This window comes from Rhopilema esculentum, chromosome 21 (assembly GCF_057945365.1).
Source record: "Rhopilema esculentum isolate cy_ngs chromosome 21, ASM5794536v1, whole genome shotgun sequence".
Classification (NCBI taxonomy): domain Eukaryota; kingdom Metazoa; phylum Cnidaria; class Scyphozoa; order Rhizostomeae; family Rhizostomatidae; genus Rhopilema; species Rhopilema esculentum.
Window position 1 is genome coordinate 2,297,098 of NC_142835.1, and position 20,214 is coordinate 2,317,311.

A 20,214-nucleotide genomic window follows, 5' to 3' on the forward strand; every position below is an offset into this window, starting at 1 on the left:
GTCCATTGTACTTGCCACGCCCATTGTGTGAATGCAAACATAGTACGACACTCACATTTTAGAAGAATATGCGGATCTATAAAAAAATTCTTATTTAAGGCCCTGCTTATAACTAAAAGATGAACTCATATTTAGCCACAAAGTTTTTCAAACTATAGGTAGCAGAAACCCTCTGTAATGTCAATACAAATGAATACAATCTTTTGGCTGGAGAGGCCCTTCAATTTAGCCACCAGGGAAACTTTGTAAAAAGCTACCTTAACAGTTGCCAAAACAAGAAATAAAAAACTAAAAGAGTGTTATTTGCTATGACGAACACTAATGTCTTGATTCGCTAAATACTGAATAATTAGATGTCATGTATAGTCTTTTGATTATGCCATACATTAATGATTATTTGAGCTTCTGTGAAATACAGGGGTTTAATACGTTAATTTGTGCTTGTTTATGATTTGCTATCAAAATAATCCTTGGCTTTTTTCTTAGTCGAATTGATGCCTTATGAAAAGAATTTTTGACGAACTGCTGTTGACTTATTTCTGAGTGCTTCTGCTGGGCGGATACACCTCTCGTTAAATGGTGGAAGAAGCTGGATATTTAGAATTTGCATTGGTGCCCTGCGTGAGGAGATTTGTAGGAAACAGAAGATGAAAACATACAATGATAAAACGTCTGCTCAACAGAAATTGTGAAATTTTGCAAACCTCTAATTAAGAGAAACAAATCTGAGTGGGACATGTGGTAAAAAATGGTGGCTAAATAATCGAGTTTGGCTTTTGTTGGCGTAGATTTAAAGAAGCCAGACCAGATTGTATTACACATCTTACCACTCTTGCTTCACCGTACGCGAATTATCAACACTCCTTTATAAGGACTCTTTTTATATTCAGGCTGGTAAAAATGATTATTAAATATCAACAAGTGTGAATTCTTTTAATTTGACCAAAAAAGCTACTTCAAAAGAAATTGCTCCCACATCAGGTCTTCAGACTTCATTTGCTCAACATAGGAGCGATGACTGGCAGTTGGTGAATCAGCACCCGTACCTAACCCATATAAAACCCTAAGCCTATGATTACAACTTAATTGACTAAAATTACAAAGAAACTTGGATGGAAGGGAATGGACAAGAAAAGCTCACTTTTCCACACTAAGGAGCCGATGCACCAGTCCTGTCTTAGTCCTGCCTATGGTATGGGGGAGGGAGAGAAATATAACTTACTTAGAGAGCCAAGTGTATCCTAAATACAAACGCAAAGAACTGTGAAAAGAATCCAGCAACATAGAGAAGCCTTAACCTCAAAGAGATCATTAAAAACAACAAGGACTCGATAGAAACACATTTTACTTTATAACAAAAGGGAAGAGAGGGATGAGAGAAGAGAACAGCGAAGAAGAAAATTGCAAACAAGCATGATGAATTCTACCTGAAGGGCTTAAGTACACTCATGTGAGCCAAGGAACAAACGCTCGTGCAAAAATACAAACTACAAAACTTACTTCTCTATTATTCCTAATGGCATCAAAGCATTGCACAAAGTCTTTATACAAGAATAAACAACTCAAGTAAAATAAGAACCCCTAGTGAAATCAAATTCTAAAATTTCCCTCGTGAAACTAACTTTGATAAAATTTCATTTGGTCAGAATTGAATTCCGTTTTACGTTGGTCCCTTGGTTCTGTTCTATGATTATTTGCAATATTGTATTACATCGATATAATATATGACGACAGAAGGTTTTAATGTGTATCATTTGAATTGTCTCACAACAGTTTCATTAAACTTTTAGAGTACTTGAGTTGTGGGACGAACCTCTCTTTTTATGAATAACCTATTGGCCTAAAAACTGTACTTTTCTGAAGGTACATTTTTCTGCAGGAGCCACTCGAAGAACAAGAAATTGGCCCGTTGAAGTTGCCCGGCGAAGTATCCTTAGTACTCGAACTGTGACTGCTAGAACTTGAATTATATGAGCTTAGAAAAGATATGGAATGAGTTTATCACGAAAGATCTTTTTACACAAACCATTCTTGATTTTCTGAAAGATAAGGATCAAGATTTCCCTCACCCATTAGTGTGCCCTTTTAAAACCTCAACCACTGTTGCTTGTCATTTCCCAATGTTTTAATTACGAAAAGTTTTTTTGGCTTTGTTTGAAGCTGGTGTTATGAAAGTGTTTTCCAATATAAAAGCCTTATCTACTAAAAACCTCAACACTAATGAAAAGTTGGTTTGGGTGCAGTTGGCACTATGATGGAGATATTCAACTAAGTCATCTCTCTTCAATACCAAAGACCAATTAATCTTCTTTTGTTTTGGATGAGGGCAGTCTGTGCGGTAGAGAATGCACATTTCCACCAACAGACTAATCCATAGCCTATGTATATATGTATTTATATATTGGGATAAACGCTAGTTTTAGATCCAATCGGCAACATTTTCAAACCATGACGGGGAAAAAGCATAGCTTACCAAAAATTGACAGCGACCATGGTGGTATGGGATTTTATATTTTTCTACGTGGATATAGGGTATCTTGTAACATACTGCCCCACCAGGCCTTACTTGCTGCTCTATCAGGCCTAGTTTGCTGTTCCACCGCTGAAATTTAAAGAATAGTTTTGTCCCACCCACATGGAGGGGGCTCTTGACTAAATTTTGGATTGGGGTCTGCCGTGAGCATATTGAGAGTGGAGCGTACCGTTGGCTAGACTAATTTTTACAAAAATGGTTCCCTTGGCTAGACCAATTTCGACAAAAATGGTTTCTTTTTCTAGCTTATTATCAACAAAAATTGCTTGTCAGGATGAATACCCTCGACTATATCTTGGCTGGACTACAATTGCCAAAAAGTACACTCTTGGCAAAAAAGAAGTCCGAAACTCTATACCCTTGCTCGCAGCACATCTCCAGGTACCTTTACAATGGGAAACCGCCCCACATGGTCCCACCACTGTTCGTTCCTTCCACTCAAGCATTCAATGTTTTTTTAAAAATATGTTCATATGATTGCCCTCTTTGTAGGTTTTGCCCCACTAGTCCAATTTTTTTACAAATTGCTTTGCACCTTTCTGTTAACTAGAGACTATTGAGTTAATTTATTTGATCTGAAGGGATTTACTTCAAATAATTAATAGAATATTAGAAAAATTGAGAACATCTATCGTGAAGCTGGTTTGGTCATTTTCTAATGTTTTGGAAAATTCAACTGCAAATTACTTTGGGATTCTTCAATCTTCAGTGATTACTGTGTCTAATTGTAGTAGTTTTTTTACCCCTTTTTATATTTAGTTACATCTAAACATACAATTTAGCAATCTAATAATTTATCTATAGTCTGGTAGCAAAATTGTTTACAACCTTGTAATAACTCTATACTAGGGTCGTTGTGAGTAACTTACGTACTTAAGAAATGGTGCCACAATCTGCAAAATTACAAAACAGATTATTCTTGATTTCACCATGTTATCGAGTGATTTATTAAGAAGAAAAGTTTCTTGAGTGGATCCTTGTGAAACACCTAATCGCATTTATCAAGTCATTAAAGGATCACATTTTGAGTCTATTTTTACCCTTCTTTATTAAAATATTTAAAACGTGAGTTTAAGAAGTCTTATGAAACGTATAAGCTGAGATTTTGCAATTAGTAGTTTAAATTTTAATGCTTTGGGATGGTAAATGAGGACCTTTCCTGGGATTCTTTCTTATCAAGTTAGGAATTCGAACTTTCAGTCCCATAGAAAGGCTAAGTAGGTATACATTGATGTAATTATGAACTTGACTTAATTTTCAAAATTTTGGATACGAATGAAAGAAGATACTGAGTTTTGAGAAAGAAGAAAATACTTCAACAGAGGGACAGTTTATCACGCAAGGAAAGGTTATTTTAAATGTTGGAAATGGAAAATCTAACTTTTACAAACAGTTCTTATTTTGTACAGTTCGTATCGAAGTTCCAATATCAATAATTGTGAAACCAAAATAAAAATTCATTTTTCTTTCTAACTTGAAACCAATGTTTTTAAAAATTGGTGGTCTGGATCACATTTCCCTCTCTTGCAAATACAACTCGGTCATACATCTATTGGCCACTATAGAATTATAGAAATGCAACTTCGAGACTCCATTATCTACATGGTAAGTTTCAGAGGCGTAGAAGCAATAACAACTACACCAAGATAACTCTGTTTTTGTCGACATTCAGACTAAACAAATTCGTACAGTTATTTTTGAAGAAATCTCTATAGCACCCTGCCAACTTGAAATGCAAGTCGATTGAGAAAGGATATAGGCGTCCATAACACAACAGTTAGCAAAGACGTACTCATTTGGCAGATAAAAAAAAGTTCTACCAATGTTTAAACAGGGGGCATCGAACGGCACAATCAGGCAAATTTACAAAAATGTCCCTGATAGGTTCCGATTTGATTCATCATGGGAACAAAATTGGTGAAAATTAAATAAAGCATTTTCTGTGAAAGTTAAATGCCAGTTCTGGCATATATAATTGCAAAATATGATTTAAGTGAACTGAGATACCACGCTGGACATTCAAACCTACAATCATTGCCAAAAGTACTTGGAACATCCAGCAATTTGCGTCGTATTTCTATATTTTTAAATCTTTTTCCGGATACTCCTATTCTGCATCCCCTTCCCCCTAAACAATGTTGATAATTCAGAAAATAACATAGAAGTCGCCAAAAAATATTCTTCCTAATCCCTTACATCGTTTTGTAGTAAACCAACATTGTTCAAAGGGGGGAGGGGGAATGGCTGAATTTGCCCTTGGAAACTGACGCCAGTGTACCAAGACTTCTGGCAGATATTGTAGACAAGACAATAAAGCCTAGCGCACACTAGCGATTTTTGTCGCCAGCGACGGCGATTTTTGTCCCCGCACACTTGCGACCTTTTCTGCCTTGGCCATTGATTTTTGGTCTCCACCTCATAATGAGCCTCGATAAAAATGACCAGAAATTAGTACCCGATCGTGGCACTAAGGACATCAGCAAGCTCAGCCACGGCTGCAGCTTTTGCCGTCCTATCGTCGTATTGTCGAGAGGTTATGGCGTACAATCAGGGTTTCTCGCGCCACAAATCGACTAAAAAATCCTCTTAATGCGTTGTCCAAGAGAACGAGCATGTTCCTGTGACCTCCATCTTGTCAATACACTTTCCACGTGCCTTGAAAACACTTAATGATTGGCTGATCAACAAAAATCGCCGGCGCTGGCGACAAAAATCGCAAAAATCGACGTCACTGGCGACAAAAATCGCTAGTGTGCGCTAGGCTTAAAGTGCATATGACACGAAACTTTTTATTCGCCCCCAACACGTAATCGAGTATGCTGATCACGAAAACCACCATAAAATTTTCGAAAAACAAACACTTTCATAATTACAGCTGTTTCAATGTCGATTTTTGCTTCAAATTCTGTCACAAGGGATTGGGTCGAGTTTGACAGGAAGTGACGTAAAGTGGTTGTGTTAGTGAAAATTTAGATTGCTAACTAACAAGAAATTATACGGCGGAGTTTTACTTGCGAGTTTATGAACATGTCTCACGGCAAATATTCAAGCTCGAGGGCGTCAGCTTTTGACGAAAGTGAAGGGGAATAGCTTTTAGGTGCTGCTGATGGGCTATTTTTGCCTTGCAAGAACGAACCAGTCTTTTTTCTGCGGATAATTCAGACGCGGAACTAGGCGAAGCTGGCATGGCTCGAAGCTTTCATGACCTGGCAGAGGACGAAGATGGAATTCAAAAATCTCAACTGCGTGATCGATGGCGAGGAATTATTACTTTGAGTCAATTGTGAGTGAAATAAGTTGTCATTGTGTTTTTTAGTGTTATAAATTCAGTATTCCCTGTACATCTCTGCTGTTTTTAGGCCACCATTCCCTGATCATAGCGGCCTGGCCTATTGCGTTGTATGGGCGAATGAAGAAGAAGTTATACAAATACTGTCTAGTTGCTATACTGTAAAAGTTATACTGTCTAGAAATACAAATTCTGTTTGGCACCTTCAAATCTTAGAATTAGTAAATTTAATATTTTATTTTCATTAAATCTGGCAGAAATAAGTATACCATATACATATAAAATATATATGTAATGTTAGGATCCTGCCGATTCTAAAGAATGTAAGAGAAACTCAAATCAACCATTATATTAAGTCATACAATGTTTTTGTTCAATAGGTATCTCTGTGCAATGGCATACAGTCTTGGTGTCTGTCAGAGACAAACGTAGATACTTCAATTCCAGAACTTCTGAGAGATTCAAAACCTTGTTGATGCCAAAGCAACTCCATCTGTGCAGAGCTTCCGTTAAAGGGCCACTCCAGCCCAAAACTTTTTTTGCATAAATTGGTAGTTAGTCGAGAAAAAGAAGCTATCGTGAATTTTTTTTTCGAAAAGCTTAACTCGTTTTCCAGATATAGACGCTCAAAGTTGAGAATCACCGTAAAAATACGACAAAATTTTTTTCGGAAAAAGCACTTTGTGACGTGTGAAAGGGCTATTGTTTCAACATTCGGCGCTATTGTTATACGTTCGCACTGAAATTCGCACGACTCGGTAGAGGCTCGGAAGAGGCGATTCATGTCGGAATCTCGGTTGTCGTTTTATTTATTTTCCTTCATTGCGATTGATGTTCAGCGGAGGCTTCCAGCCAACATGGACTAGTAATTCGACAAATCAAAGATGGAAGCTTCAACCTGAACTCATATCCTCATCTTGGCAACGCAGCAAGCTTTTCAATATGGAATGCTTCACGAATTTTCAGATGTGAATGGATTTCTGACCGAAGGCATTTCTTATCGTCGTGTCATCTCAGGGATTTCCAGGGAGCTGAATAATAGAATTGATGTCTCACCGCAGTAGAAGAAGAACCCCATTCACAAGATGGAAACTTTCCCGTAAGTCACAATTCATCCTTATTATCATTTTACTATGTTGAATGTTAGGCGAAACTGCAGGGTATAGAGGTTTGGAGGGGCTCTAAATACAGGTTTTCTAACAGCCAGTCTTGTGAACTGTCCCCCAAATGGTCAGAAATGTGGTAATATGAAAAGTACAACAGGGGCTCTCAAGCAAAATGTCACATAAAATATTACCAAAAGTAGAAGTTTGCTACTTTTTTGTACCAACAAGGGGGCCTGAGCCTCCTAGCACTACATCCCTGCCAATGATCTGTGCACTACACCTTTGCCTGAGGTATAGATGTGTAAAATTTCCCAGGGTTTGTCTCCTGAACCCTTCTTCTTCATGTTCTACCTTGTTCTGCCTTCAATTTTGGAGTTCTGCCTATTTCATCATAAAATTGATGCACAATTTCAAAATTTTGCCAGATCAATATCCAGGGCAAAAGATCTACTACCCAAAAGAAAAAACATGGAATTTACACCCTTGGTTTTGGAAAAAAGATGTGTAATATCCTCATTCTAATGTTTTAAAGGCAGAATTGTTTATATTTGTTAAATTTACCTTTGCTATTCTAGCATTGATTCATATAAGCATGGCCTATATCATTTAAATTCATCTTTCTGTTACTTCAAGTTAATATCCTTAGATGCTATTTGCTATAGTAACAGTGGTTGCCCTTTCACCCCTAAATTTCTCTTTGATCCTTCTAAATATCTATACTCTGAATGCCCCTGAGTGTCCAAGTTTCTTTGATCATTTTATGTTTTAATATGACTCAAAAGTAAATTTCACTGGTATGTTAGTATTTATCCCTGTCAACCTTATTATTCTAGGCATAAAAAAGGTTACAAACTCTTTTATGGATCAGCAGAAAGGATCTTGCAAAAAATGCTAGATGAAGGTTGGAGATTACATGCATCCTGTTATCTGGCTACTGGCTTTGTGGGAGTGATAACTTGCCCCTCTCTTCCATTCAAGAGTTACCACAAAGACCTCAACACATTATTCTGTTTTTGTATTAACATTTTCACAAAGGAGACTATTTTTCTAAAATTATCAAAATTTTATATATAATTTGGTCATATATAATGTTTGCAAATTATTTAAAGCTAGTAACAACATATAGGTATTTTCTAGAAGTTTTGCAATAGATTATTGTTTCATGATACTTTTATAAGAACATTTCTCATGTGCAATAGAAATTACAAATTGCTAGCTAGTTCACTGGCCTGATTGTATAATTCAATGTAGCCAAGTATTTAAATACATCAAACATGTATTTATTATTTATAAATATAGCAGGTTGAGATTCTGACAGCTTAAAGGAGCCGACAAGGCCCCTGTAATAGCTTAAAGGTTAAATACAAAAATTATATTTACAAAAGTATATTGAAAAAGTTGAATTATTAATATAATCTCAAATCCCTTTTTTGTTTGTATAAAAACAAATTTATAATTTTTGAAAAAGTTGTTTGACTCATGACTAATGGTAGGTTTTTAGTCTTGTCTTGAAAGTTGTATACTTTCTTGTCCATGTTCTCATTTGTCCTGTTTTATTTCCAATAAGTCATGTTGATATGAAGCTCTTTATCCTAATGAATATGTTGTATCAATTCATACAGCTTTCATTCCCGGTATACTGGTTTTGTTTTCTTCTTTCCTCCCGAATTAATTGCGCGATGGTTTTTTAGCTGTTGCACTAAAGGAGGGGCCGATGAAAAAGCGCGAATCTTCTTTTTAAAATCAGGGAACTGGCCTGCCAATACAAATTGCTTCAAAAGCAACATTCCATGAAAGTCTGTCAACATCCTCATGTCTCTGTCTCGCTGGCCTACTTTGCCAATTTGACTTCTCTGTCAGAAAGATTCGTGCGACAAAAAACTTCCATATTCGATCAGAGTATCAAGACTGATGAGCGATACTTCTCTCTTTATATCGATTCCAGATAAAAGTCTGGCCTTCTAACAAACATGCCGCTGCTAGGCCCTGTCTGCCATTTCGCTAGGTTCTCGTTGACCCTTTGGACAGCCGATGATACTTGCCGCGAACTTACCGAGGCCGAAAATGCCTGTGACGTCAATCCGAAGATCTCCGATAACACGGTTGAAAAACAATTCAACTCAATGACCATTTTACAAACGCTAATAACTACAAAACGGTTAGAGATATGAAAAAAATAATGAGAGATTCGTTTTCAGGAGGTCTGATTACATCGTGTTCTGAAATAAAAATTTTGGGCTGGAGTGGCCCTTTAACGCTGCTTGCCTGTGAAGAACGAGGAACACAAATTTCAATGTTTACATTTAACAACAAACATGATCCAAGATTAATTTTTTGGTCTTTGACCAAGGCTGACCAGGTCAAAGACCACTATTTCTGTTATACAGAAACGACTCCGTGATTTAATTGAAAGTTTTTATATCATGTTTTTTTACTTGATGACTACTGTTTATTGTTAATCGATTCTCACTTGCATTTTGAATTTTTATCCCATAGAATATCATTTCCCTGCTTCTTAAATATTTCTTGGGTTGCCAACCCCCTGCTTTTTTAGTTTCCAAAACCTTTTTCGCTTTTGTATAAAATATTGAAGTAGTTTACATTTGTTTAAATGGTTTAAAAAAATAACTGCAAAATAGATTATTTGGGTTATTTTTATGTAATAAAAACGGTGATATGGACCCAAACGGTGAGAGACAAGGAGTCCCTTTTTTCCATTAAGCGAGTGCCCCCGGTGTTGTAGAGTCATTACCAATAACGTATCTCAGCTGTTACACAATAGAACGTTGTTAGGCAGTTATAAAAAAACAATAGGAAACTTATTACTCACCATGCTTTTTTCATTCTTGCTTCGTTCTTTGTCCTGTTTTGGTTTGCGAACTGAGGGTAGAGCATCACGTCGAAAAAATGTTTTGGTATTTTCGGTGTCAAAACCAGGAGGAGAGGGAAATGTACGGGAAAAATCAGTCGGAAAAATACGCTGCATTTTTAATAAGTAATGCCAAGCGCCGAACTTCTATTGGGGCAGGTTTTCCAGGATGGCAGTCAAGCACAACGGTATCTTCCTCAAGGGGGTATCCGTTCCATAAAGTCATGCACAACACTTTATTTCAATTTTTATCAATTTTATAATGAATCAAAAAAATTTTCTAAATTACTTTCCGACCTTTGATGGCATTGCTTGAGTTGTCTAAATAAAACTTATTACAATTATGGAGAAAAAGAATCTTTAGGGGGACAACAGTAGTGCCCGCACATAGTGAAACCATACAGAAGCCTTGTTCTATTCAACGGATACACAACCACTTTACGTCACAGGGGTCACGTGACCACAGGTTCGACCGCGTTTTTCTTGTGACACATTTTAGCTCGAGTGGGTGTTGGAAAACCCCGTTTTTTGGGGAAAGTAAGTCGCAAATGAAAAAACTAAGTTCACCATCGTTACCAGCGATGTTTCTTTGATGACTTAAGCGAATAAAAATTTTCGTGTCATATGCACTTTAAGAATACACATTCAATCTCAGACAATAGGAATGAAAATGATTTCTCAGTTCAGGCATAATAACAAAATGATTTATTCAAAGGTATAGTGGAATGAAAAGAAAAGGACCAAGTTTTGCAAAGAAACATCTAAGAGTAAAGAAAAAGAAAATTTGTCATTGTTCTGCATTTACAAAAACAGCTCTCTTACATCACTGGCTTGAATGTTATGAGAAAAAACTGTCAAAAAATTGCATACACATAGATTTAATTATAGAAGAAGATTGTAAATATATGGCAAAATTGTTAAAAAATTAGAACAAAATAAAGGGTAAGATGTATAATTTCTTTTCTTAATATCCTGAAGATGAAAGTTTTCTAAAATAAACAGGATTTCAGGGTTTTTAGAAACTAAAGCTAGAAATTGAGAAGAAGACGATGAAAAGAACGGTAATGGATTACTTTTAAACTAACAAGCACTTTGATATATTGTAAATTAAAAAGCCACAAATTAATTTCAATGTTATAAGTAAAAAGTGTTTATGTATGTATATGGTTTTTAAAACAGTATTCCAATCATATATCTATAAAAGACAGAATAGCTTGAATTCCAATAATAAGTTACTAAGGAATAAAACTAACATCTAAAAGGGAAAATATTCCCTTGGTTAAGCTTTCTGTTTTAATATTTAATCATTTTTATAGTAAATAACAAATAGAAAACTAAATATTGACAGCATTGCTGGTACCATGACTTGAAAAGCAACAACACAAAACCCATTTTCCAATAACCCTAGATTCTGAACAGATTATAAATAGCTTCCTCTCTTTCAAAGGCAGAAAGAGCTAGGGTATGTCCCTTTCAGTTCAAGACTTCACTTATATTAAAAGCTAAGGGGAAAGGGACAGTGGAAGTAGTTAAACTTAAAGAGTGATGTAGGGAAAATCATGAATGAGCATGCCACTCACTGTCTACAATATTGTATAAAAATCACAAATAATTGATTGTCAGCGATCTAAATGGAATAGTACAGGTAGAAAAATAATATGTTGGAAGCCATGATCGAAGAGAAAGACTTGGTAGTACATCCCACAGTCACCACACAACACAATCAGGAAACCTGCGCTGACCTTTCATATTGTGATCTCTCTATTGGAGAGTTCAAAATTTTGAATGGCAGAGTGTTACACTTTCTGATGGCCAAAGTGGAGTCCGAACTTTGACAGAAATAAGTGATTAAGCAAGGAGAGATTAAGGGAAAATGAGTTATGAGGGAAAGGACAAAATTCAAGAAAAAACATGGTAGTCTACCTACTAAGAACAATCATTTATTACAATTGCCTGATGTAAGAATCCTTTAAAGATTTAATTGCTTCTTGATTAGTAACTATAAAACCATTTCCAGAAGGGTGCTATAAACATCGCTGCTTATAAGGCACAAAAATGTAGCGAATACATTCTCATGGTCATTTAAAAAACTTTTCTACAATTTTTTTTGTCTCAATGTAGCTGTCCGTGTTTGTGCAATTATGTATGGTTTATTCCAATTTATTCCATTTTACAATGTCTGGTTTTCTGAAATCAGAAAGCAGCCAAAGAATATGAAAGCTTCTTTATATCAAATTTCAACATAGGCTTTGCACATGGAACAGCATGTGACTTAGATGGTTTTATTGATTGTAGAGCATGCATAAGGGAGAGATCTTTCCAGGTTACTGTGTGCTTCTTTGTGAATAACAAATGAACACATGCTTGTCCATTTACTTCATCAAACTGTTTGTAGAATAATTGCTATCATCCTTACTGAGGAAGAAGTAATTTCTGTATCTTTGCAGCTGATACGGTTGCATCACTGCCATTGCAAGAAGACGAATGTGGAGAGCAAAGATATTGCTCAAGAGGTAGCCGATACTGTCCACAGAAATCAACAAACTTTAGGCACTTTACCCTAGAGTCAAAATATACGCCCTTGCATTTTGGATTCACACAACTCTGGGCACTGTCAAGATATGTAACCAGGTCTCTTGGTAAAGTAAAATCATCATATGGAAGACTGAAAATCTTTATAGCTCTGCCACTGAGTTCAAGGAGAGATGGTGGGTTGAAATCATAATCCCTTGCAAACTTATTTACAAGAGGGTTGTCTCGTAGGCTCAACTCCTGTAGATTCATTAGTTTGACAATTTCCATTGGCAATGCCTTGAGGTTGTTCTTGTGCAGGCTAAGTGATCTGAGATTTTTCAACTCAGCGAGTTTTGGTGGAATGTGTTCTATCCTGTTGTCACAAAGAATGAGGGCTTGGAGATTGTGCATCTGTCCAAGTGATTTAGGGATCTTTACAATTTGGTTGCCACCGAGATAGAGAACTCGCAACCTATCAATATAAAATAACCAATAATTATAACTTTGAAATACATTTTTTGCACATTTACTATTGGATTAACTAATAACTTTTTTTATTTCCTGCCACTTCAGAACAAGGTATGCCCTTTAAAGAATACACAATGATCATGGTTAAACATAAAAGCTACAAATTTTAAGGAAAGAAAGAATCCTGCATAAATATAGCTAGAGAATTATTGACAGTACACATTTTAAAAGATTAAATTTGCAGAAAATTTGGATATCTACTTCCTAAAAGAGGTTTAAAAAAATTCACAAAAAACAAAACTACACTTTAGAACACTTTGATAGGACTTGCTAGTTGAATCTATGAATATGAATTATTACTAATCATTTTATCTCATCTTTGTAGAAAGCCAACAACATTTTAATTATGCTTTATACCAACAAAAGATTTTTCACTTGAATAAATAATTTGCTTGATACTTCAATCAGTTGTCAGTTTTTAATAAGTTCAAATATTGATTCAAGTTCTCTTTCCTGGTATCCCTATGTACAAAGCTATATATACTTAATATCAAAGGATCAGCAAAGTTGTGACCATACAAAACAGGATTATCAAGTTTTAAAAGGCATCTGCTAAAGGTTTTGACTCTGCTGCTATGGAAGAGACATGGTGTCAGCCATGCTGCCAACTTGACTACATGGAGGAAAAATGGAAGCCTTTTCATTTTTTTCATTCAGAGAGGCCACCCAAAACTTTCTCTGAAAATTAAGTTTCATAACAATTATAGACCGAGGTAAAAATATTTGTTGAGAAATTTCCTTCAGGTTCCTTTTTTATAGAGTCTCTGGCAGTGCCAAACATTTCAAAGTCCTAACTAGATATGTATGGTGTACTGGAGTATATGTATGGAGAAACTTCATTTTGTGTCATAGTAAGAGGCATAAAGGTCTTGAAGATGTCATTCAAACTTGCAAAAAACCAATACTTGGTCCAGATTGGAATTTTTGCCTTGCATGGGGGATAAATCCCCTGTGTACATCAAGTACCAGCCGTGATTGCAGCCACACAATTTCTATTGAAATGATTCATCTAGCTGCACAGGGTTCTTCTTTAAATGTAAAACTTATCTTGTATGTACTTAATAATTGATGCTTTTAATGAAATTTGAATTTGAAGACCCTCAGAGTTGCAGATTGTCTAAATCGTCATTACTTTTTGCTTGTGTACACACGAGGCTGGTTTTTGTACACACATATATCTAATTTATTACCATGCACAAAGTTTTCAAAGCTTGAGCAGATTTTGGTTTACCCAAACAATTATCTTCTGGTTGGGTCCCTCTCGTTCGAATTTTTAGGAATTATGAAAATGTTTATCTTTGCTATATTGTTTTTATCACCACTAATGATGTTACTAATGTTTTTCTCTGAAATGTATACCCAAAAGTTACATACTACAGTATGTAACTAATTACCTGAATAGTCTCAGCCGCACAAAATATTTTATCTGTGTTATTTGCAAATGCGCAATTTTCATGGACATGCAAAAGATCCCCCGTGAATCTTTCAAAGATTCCAATCTGATACTTGGCTTTTGTGAAAAACCATATTCATGAATCAGATGTCAAACTGTTGATTTTCTTTGGACCTAACACAGGTTAATGTTGCTTCTTGCAATTGTTCAGGATAACAATTTTCAAAGTCTGTTGAATTGTTTCTGACTTCTTATTTTCTTTAATTTTTTCCATGTTATGAGGATGTCATGCTAACAATTATAGAAGGTAAACATCACTTTTTGTGAATTAGGCTTAAAAATTTTGTGATATTATGATGCCATTTTTAAGCAAACGAAATGCTTGAATATGCCTCACAAGCTATTTGGTTTTAGCAACCATAAATTGTTCTCCACATGAGCTCTATTGACAATTTTAGAAAGCAGGCAGTTTCCATATATGTTACCTGAAACCAAACACTTGTGATTCAAGTAAAGCATGTTATGCAGGTGGCTGTTCAAGGATATGATTGCCCTGATTATATAACTTTGTTCTGAAGAGCCAGTTAAAAGGTAGCATGAGTAAATAAACTAAAGTCATTAAAGACATATGTATAATATACATCAAAAGTCAATCCAAAGGTTTACATTACTGTAATAAACCTTCAAATCAACTTATAATATATCCAATGATATAGGGTCCAACAGCTTGGAGAAGGATAATTTCAAATCCAAAATCTAACAACTTGGTGTAGGTTTTTAAAATTGTTTCAAACAAGACAAAGTGTCTTTATTTCATTCACAAAAATGATTTGATCAATGATCAAGGACTCTTGCTTCCGATTACAGCAGGCATGAAAGATTGCTGTGACCTTTCTCCTTTGATAGATATTAAAGTTTATTGAATTGAAAATCCTTGGAAAAACAAAATTCATACCCTTCAAGTCGATTGATGTCTTCTGTGATCATTCCAATATAGTTTCCTCCAAGATACAACTCTTTGAGTTTTCTCATGCCAAGAATTTCTCTAGGGATACCAGTGAAAAGATTTCCACTCAGATTAAGTATTTCGAGAGATGGCGAAGATTCGATTTCTTTGGGCAGAGTTCTTAGTCGATTATTTCTCGCGATGAGAATCTTCAGCTTCGGCAGCCTCGCAATTTCTCCAGATAACCACGAGATATTATTTCGAGAGACATCTAATTCTTCTAAGCTCACAAACTGAGATATCGTGTTAGGAATAACAGAAAGTGCATTGTCGACCAGCGTCAATCTTCGAATTTCAGCAATGGCAATATTTCTAGTGATCAATGTCGCTGTTGGGTTGAGGTAAGTTAACCCACGATCTGACAAATCTAACGACCTTCTTCTAGTACGATCGTCTGCCTCACTTCTCAAAGTCGAATCCTGTGCCTGAAACATTTTGAACTGGCCTGCCTTTATCTGGAGTAAACTCCTGTCGTTCTACGGAGCCCTAAACGGCAGGTAGGCAACTTCTTTCCGACAAGCGAAAAAACTGTTCATAGAAGAGGCTGCCTATCTTCGCAACTGAAACCTTCAAAACATCTAAAACAAGCGAACCAATATAAAAGAACGAATTATTGATAACCTTATAGCTGGACTTTATACATCAAGTTTGATACCTGTGGCTTTTTAGTTTGATCTTTGACAAATGAGCAATATTTACATGAGACACCGCGAGGCTGCTAATGCACTTGACTTAGGCCTTTCTTTTCCTTGTGACATTTGCTACCTCTCTTCCTCATTCGTGCTTACTTTAAGTTTGAGAAAATGTTGCTGACTCATGCTTCCCTTGCTTTTCTAATTCATTTTCAACATTATTTACTATTTCTAGCAAATTTCCGAAAGTTTCATAACTTTCTGCTCCTTCTCTTCCACTATTTACAAAAGGAAAAAACAATCACTATTTCCCATGATGCAAAGAAACAAACCAATCAGAAATCTGAGTAAACTACCGATCACGTTGACTTTGATATTTCAACACGTGAACCTGGAATGTAAAGTGATATTTACATAATATTTTTCTCTTAAAGGCTAAAGATCTCCACTATTCGATTTGCGCAAAAAAATTAGCCTAGTGGAAATCAGGCTTTAAACCTCAAGCAAATATGAATAAACAAAACCATGAAAAGTGAAAACCATATATATTTTTCAGCAAAAGTGCAAATTTTTTTGTTATCATCATATCATGGGTGTCATGCCTGGAGCAAAGGGGGGGGGGAGGTGGCTCGGAAGGATAAGCCTCCTTGTTAAAATTCTGGGGGAACAGCCTCAGTTAAGTTGCTAATTATTTATAATTACAGAAAAACCTTATAAAAGCTCCCCCTCGAGTAAGCGCCCCCTCGAGTAAGCGCCCCCTACAAATTAGCGCCAACAACTTCCACCGTAAGAAACGGGCGTTTTTTTCAAAATATTAGCCAAAACTAGCTTATGAGACGTAAGTTTTAGCTTTACAGGTACAGGGAAGACAGTTAGTCAAAAAGAGCAGAAGTAAACAACAAAGTTTGTTATAGTTTTATTTTTGTCAGTCTCTATTTTTTCATAGCAAGGACATTTTTTAACACACTCTCAAATATATTTATTTCAACTGCCTTCTTTTTATTTTCGAATTCCCTTTTTACTTTTTTCTTGGCTTGAATTGCTTTGAGATCCACGAAAATCAAATAAGCGCCCTGCTCAAATGAGTGCCCCCTCTGAGTCTCAAAAATTATATAAGTACCCGGGTTGTATCTCATAATGCTCTCTTTTATGCGAAGAAAATTCAAAATTCTATATATATTTTTGTGACGTCGTCACCTTGGAACTCTTTTATTAGACAAATAGTTGGTATGATTAGACTGTATCTATTTGATTATTAGATTGTGGATAGACCCGCAAAACAGGGAATGTTGTTACAGTTCTGCCATATCCAGAACCGTCGAGAGGGGGGGGGGTAACCAGGGTAGTTACCAGGGGGCCCGGGGCCTTGAGGGGCCCGTAGAAAATAAGGTATGTATTTTTGGCTATGAGTTTTCAATTAGCAGCATTGGCAGGGCGGGCCCATGACCCGATGATATTCGAAATTCATTCTTTCAACAAGGGATCAACAAGCTGGTCTATGATGAGGGCCTTTTTTTGTTAAGGTTTATAATTAAAACATTGACGATACGATCACAATATACTTCCCCGAAAGCCGAAAAAATTCGATTGCACTTACATATATCTACTTTTAGGTCAAATTTTTTAGTTATTCCTTGTGTGGACTTCCTATAAACGTAAAACTAAATTTTCCATTCACGGCGTACACCAGAGAAAAAGCACATGCGAAGAACCAAGACAAATCCAAAGGCTATAAAAGTCTTTATCAAAATCACTAAGCGGGATCACGATCCAACCAACCCCTGCGATGTCATCTTACAGGCACAAGTCTGGTGCTCAGAAAAGGCAGGAAAAAAGATGCGAGAAAAAGAAGCAAAGAAAGCCTCTCGCACATTGTTTGAGGTAGGTGCTTACAAAAGAGACAAGGAAGGTGATTCAACTTTAAATAAACCTGGTGAAAGCTCTGTTCAAAGCACCGCTGAAGAAGAAGAAGACACAAACGGCTTGGCTGCTTCGGTAGACCATGACACCCCAGAAAGTAGAGAAAGCACTACTGATCCGTCATTAAATCAAGATACTGTTCATAGTGGATCATCTAGTTTTGATATCGGCACATTGACCGGATTTCCAACGATAAAGGAGTTAGAAAAGGTTGTTAGAACTGGTCATTTGCCTCATCCTCCAGAGTTTCCCAAAGATTGCGACGGCCACAAATTTCCAACAACGGTCCTTAATGTGAAGCAGCAAATTGGGAGGTAGTAAGAAGAAGCTGGCTTGTTTTCAGTCCTACAAAGGCTGCACTCTATTGTTTGCCAAGCACACTATTAATAATGGTTCAAAATCAAAATTGGCTTCTCCTGATGGTTGGGGAGCGAACGACAGCTGGAAACGATTGTGGGAAAAGATTAAGGATTTCGCCATGAGGAAAGCAAGAAAAGCAGTTTTTTAAACATTAAATTAACTCTGATTTTTAAACTGATTTGTTTTAATGATTTGTTTTATATAGTCACTAATTACATGTTCTGTTAAAGACCTTAAAATACAAATTCAAGTGTTTCAGTGGCGTTGATTTCAAAATTCATGCCTTTTACAGTCCATCTAACTGCATTGCTAAGGGCGTAATCCAAAAAAGGTTTTTGCAGCCTTCGACTGTGGGGCCCCATGACAGTCCCAGCCCTGGGGCCCGGCCCGTCTCTCGACGGCCCTGGCCATATCCCCATCTAAAATATCCGATCCATGCTGGAAAACAAGAACCGCTGCAAGGAAAAACATTTACTTTGGCACGAGCAACTTGAAGTGTCTAAAAATATTCTTTTAGACTCTGCACGATGGGAAATCTTTTATACATAACATTGTAGCTACGCAATTTGTAGCCTGATCTGGGTTACCAGATTGGCCATATTGGGCCAAATTTTCCAGTTTTGGCCTTTTTCAGAATCAATTTCCCTGGAAAATTCGCTTTTGGCTAAGTTTGGCGTTATTGGTCTTTCAGGTGAGATTTTGCAGACATCCTTTTGTTTTGTAAAACTTAACAATGCTACACACTGTTGACCTAAATTTAAAGTATTTTCACTAAATGTAACAGTAAGCCATGGAATTTTATTATAGGAGAAAATTTTTTAGTTTTTATTTAACTTGCCCAAGTCTCAGCTATTAATCAAAGAAAAAGTCTGGAAGGAGGGAGAAAAGAAGAAGAGGGAGGAGAGAAAAAAGAAAAGAGGGAAAGGAGGAAGTTTTCCCTCTCGCTCTTTCCCTTTCCCCCTCCTTCTCCCTACTCTCTTTCCCCTCCTTCCCCCTTCTCTCTCTCCCCTCCTTCCCTTCCTCCCACATTTCTTTTTCCTCAAATTTATTGTTTTTTTCTTTGATTAATGACTGAGACTTGGGCAAGTCAAAGTTTCTATTTAAGCTTGACAAAGTGGATGCACGTGCTTTTTATAGTAACACATCAAAACCTTATGATGACAGTAATGGAACTAGTAGCTTTTAAGGAATGGAGAGGGGTCGGACACTTACGTGAAGAGGCACAAATTACACCGAACGTCTGTCTGGAGACTGCAAAGATGAAAATCTCCTTCAATTTTCAGGATTTTGAATGCAACAACAATAATTATAACAATCATATAATTCATTCATTTTAACTTGAATAGCAGTGAGCAAAGATACGACGTAACGCCACCTACATAATAGACCTACATAACAATTATAAAATTTAATACCTATTAACCTACTGTAACCAATAGAGATCCCAAGCTCCACCTCTACCTACGGCCCTGCTTTTTAAATCATATTATAGAGGTTTTCGTATCAAGGCTTTTAATTGTCTGTACGCATTTTTGGTCCTATCTTCAATGTGTAAACAAATGTAACATACGAAATATCCTGCGTGTCATAAGTTTCTTTTTTAAATGTCAAGAAATCAACCTGATTAACAGAATTCAAGTACGAAATGGGGAAGGAGAATGCCCCTGTGGTGATGAAGAATGTCACAGGGGAAATGGAGAATGTCCCTGTAACAATAGAGAATGTTCCTGTGACAATGGAGAACGTTCCTGTGACAATACAGAATTTCCCCAGGCGGTGAATGTCCTTGCGACAACGGATTTGAGGCGCTGGTTTCATTTTCATGGTACAATTCTGAAAGATGAAGCTCAATGAACTGTGTTGTGAATTTTGGATGTATTTCTAGCTAAGGCAATTATGTTGAGCTGTTGATTTGTAGAAATTCTACCGCCAAATTGATGCCTCAAAACAATTTATCGTGTAACTAGCTTCATTCCCCATATAAACAAATTGACCGTAATCAAACAGGCCAAAAAAGATGGAAAGTAATGATCAAACTCGACGAAGAACACAACGCAATAGCAA

The 20,214-nt window shown here is 36.4% G+C and overlaps 1 protein-coding gene and 1 long non-coding RNA gene across 3 annotated transcripts; one reads left to right on the forward strand and one right to left on the reverse strand.

Annotated features, from left to right (window-relative positions):
* Positions 1–5,220: 5,220 nt before the first annotated feature.
* Positions 5,221–9,757, forward strand: LOC135694582 (uncharacterized). 2 transcript variants are annotated; one of them, XR_016145182.1, is made up of 3 exons: positions 5,318–5,816; positions 6,203–6,921; positions 7,762–9,757. It is a non-coding gene; the product is annotated as an uncharacterized LOC135694582 (long non-coding RNA). The 2 variants fall into 2 exon arrangements; XR_016145181.1 differs by having other exon boundaries at positions 5,221–6,921.
* Positions 9,758–11,715: 1,958 nt separating this feature from the next.
* On the reverse strand, positions 11,716–16,169 carry LOC135684880 (uncharacterized). The gene is made up of 2 exons (XM_065200572.2): positions 15,188–16,169; positions 11,716–12,783 (listed from the first exon to the last, which is right to left on the reverse strand). The coding sequence occupies exons 1-2, from the start codon at positions 15,670–15,672 to the stop codon at positions 12,210–12,212; spliced, it is 1,059 nt and encodes a 352-aa protein (XP_065056644.1). The 5' UTR covers positions 15,673–16,169; the 3' UTR covers positions 11,716–12,209.
* Positions 16,170–20,214: the final 4,045 nt, after the last annotated feature.

Coding starts and splice junctions, on each gene's coding strand:
- LOC135684880 (XM_065200572.2), bottom strand. CDS start 15,672: ATGTTTCAGGCACAGGATTCGACTTTGAGAAGTGAGGCAGACGATCGT. Junction 12,784..15,187: donor GACATCAATCGACTTGAAGG/GTATGAATTTTG, acceptor TTATATTGATAG/GTTGCGAGTTCTCTATCTCG.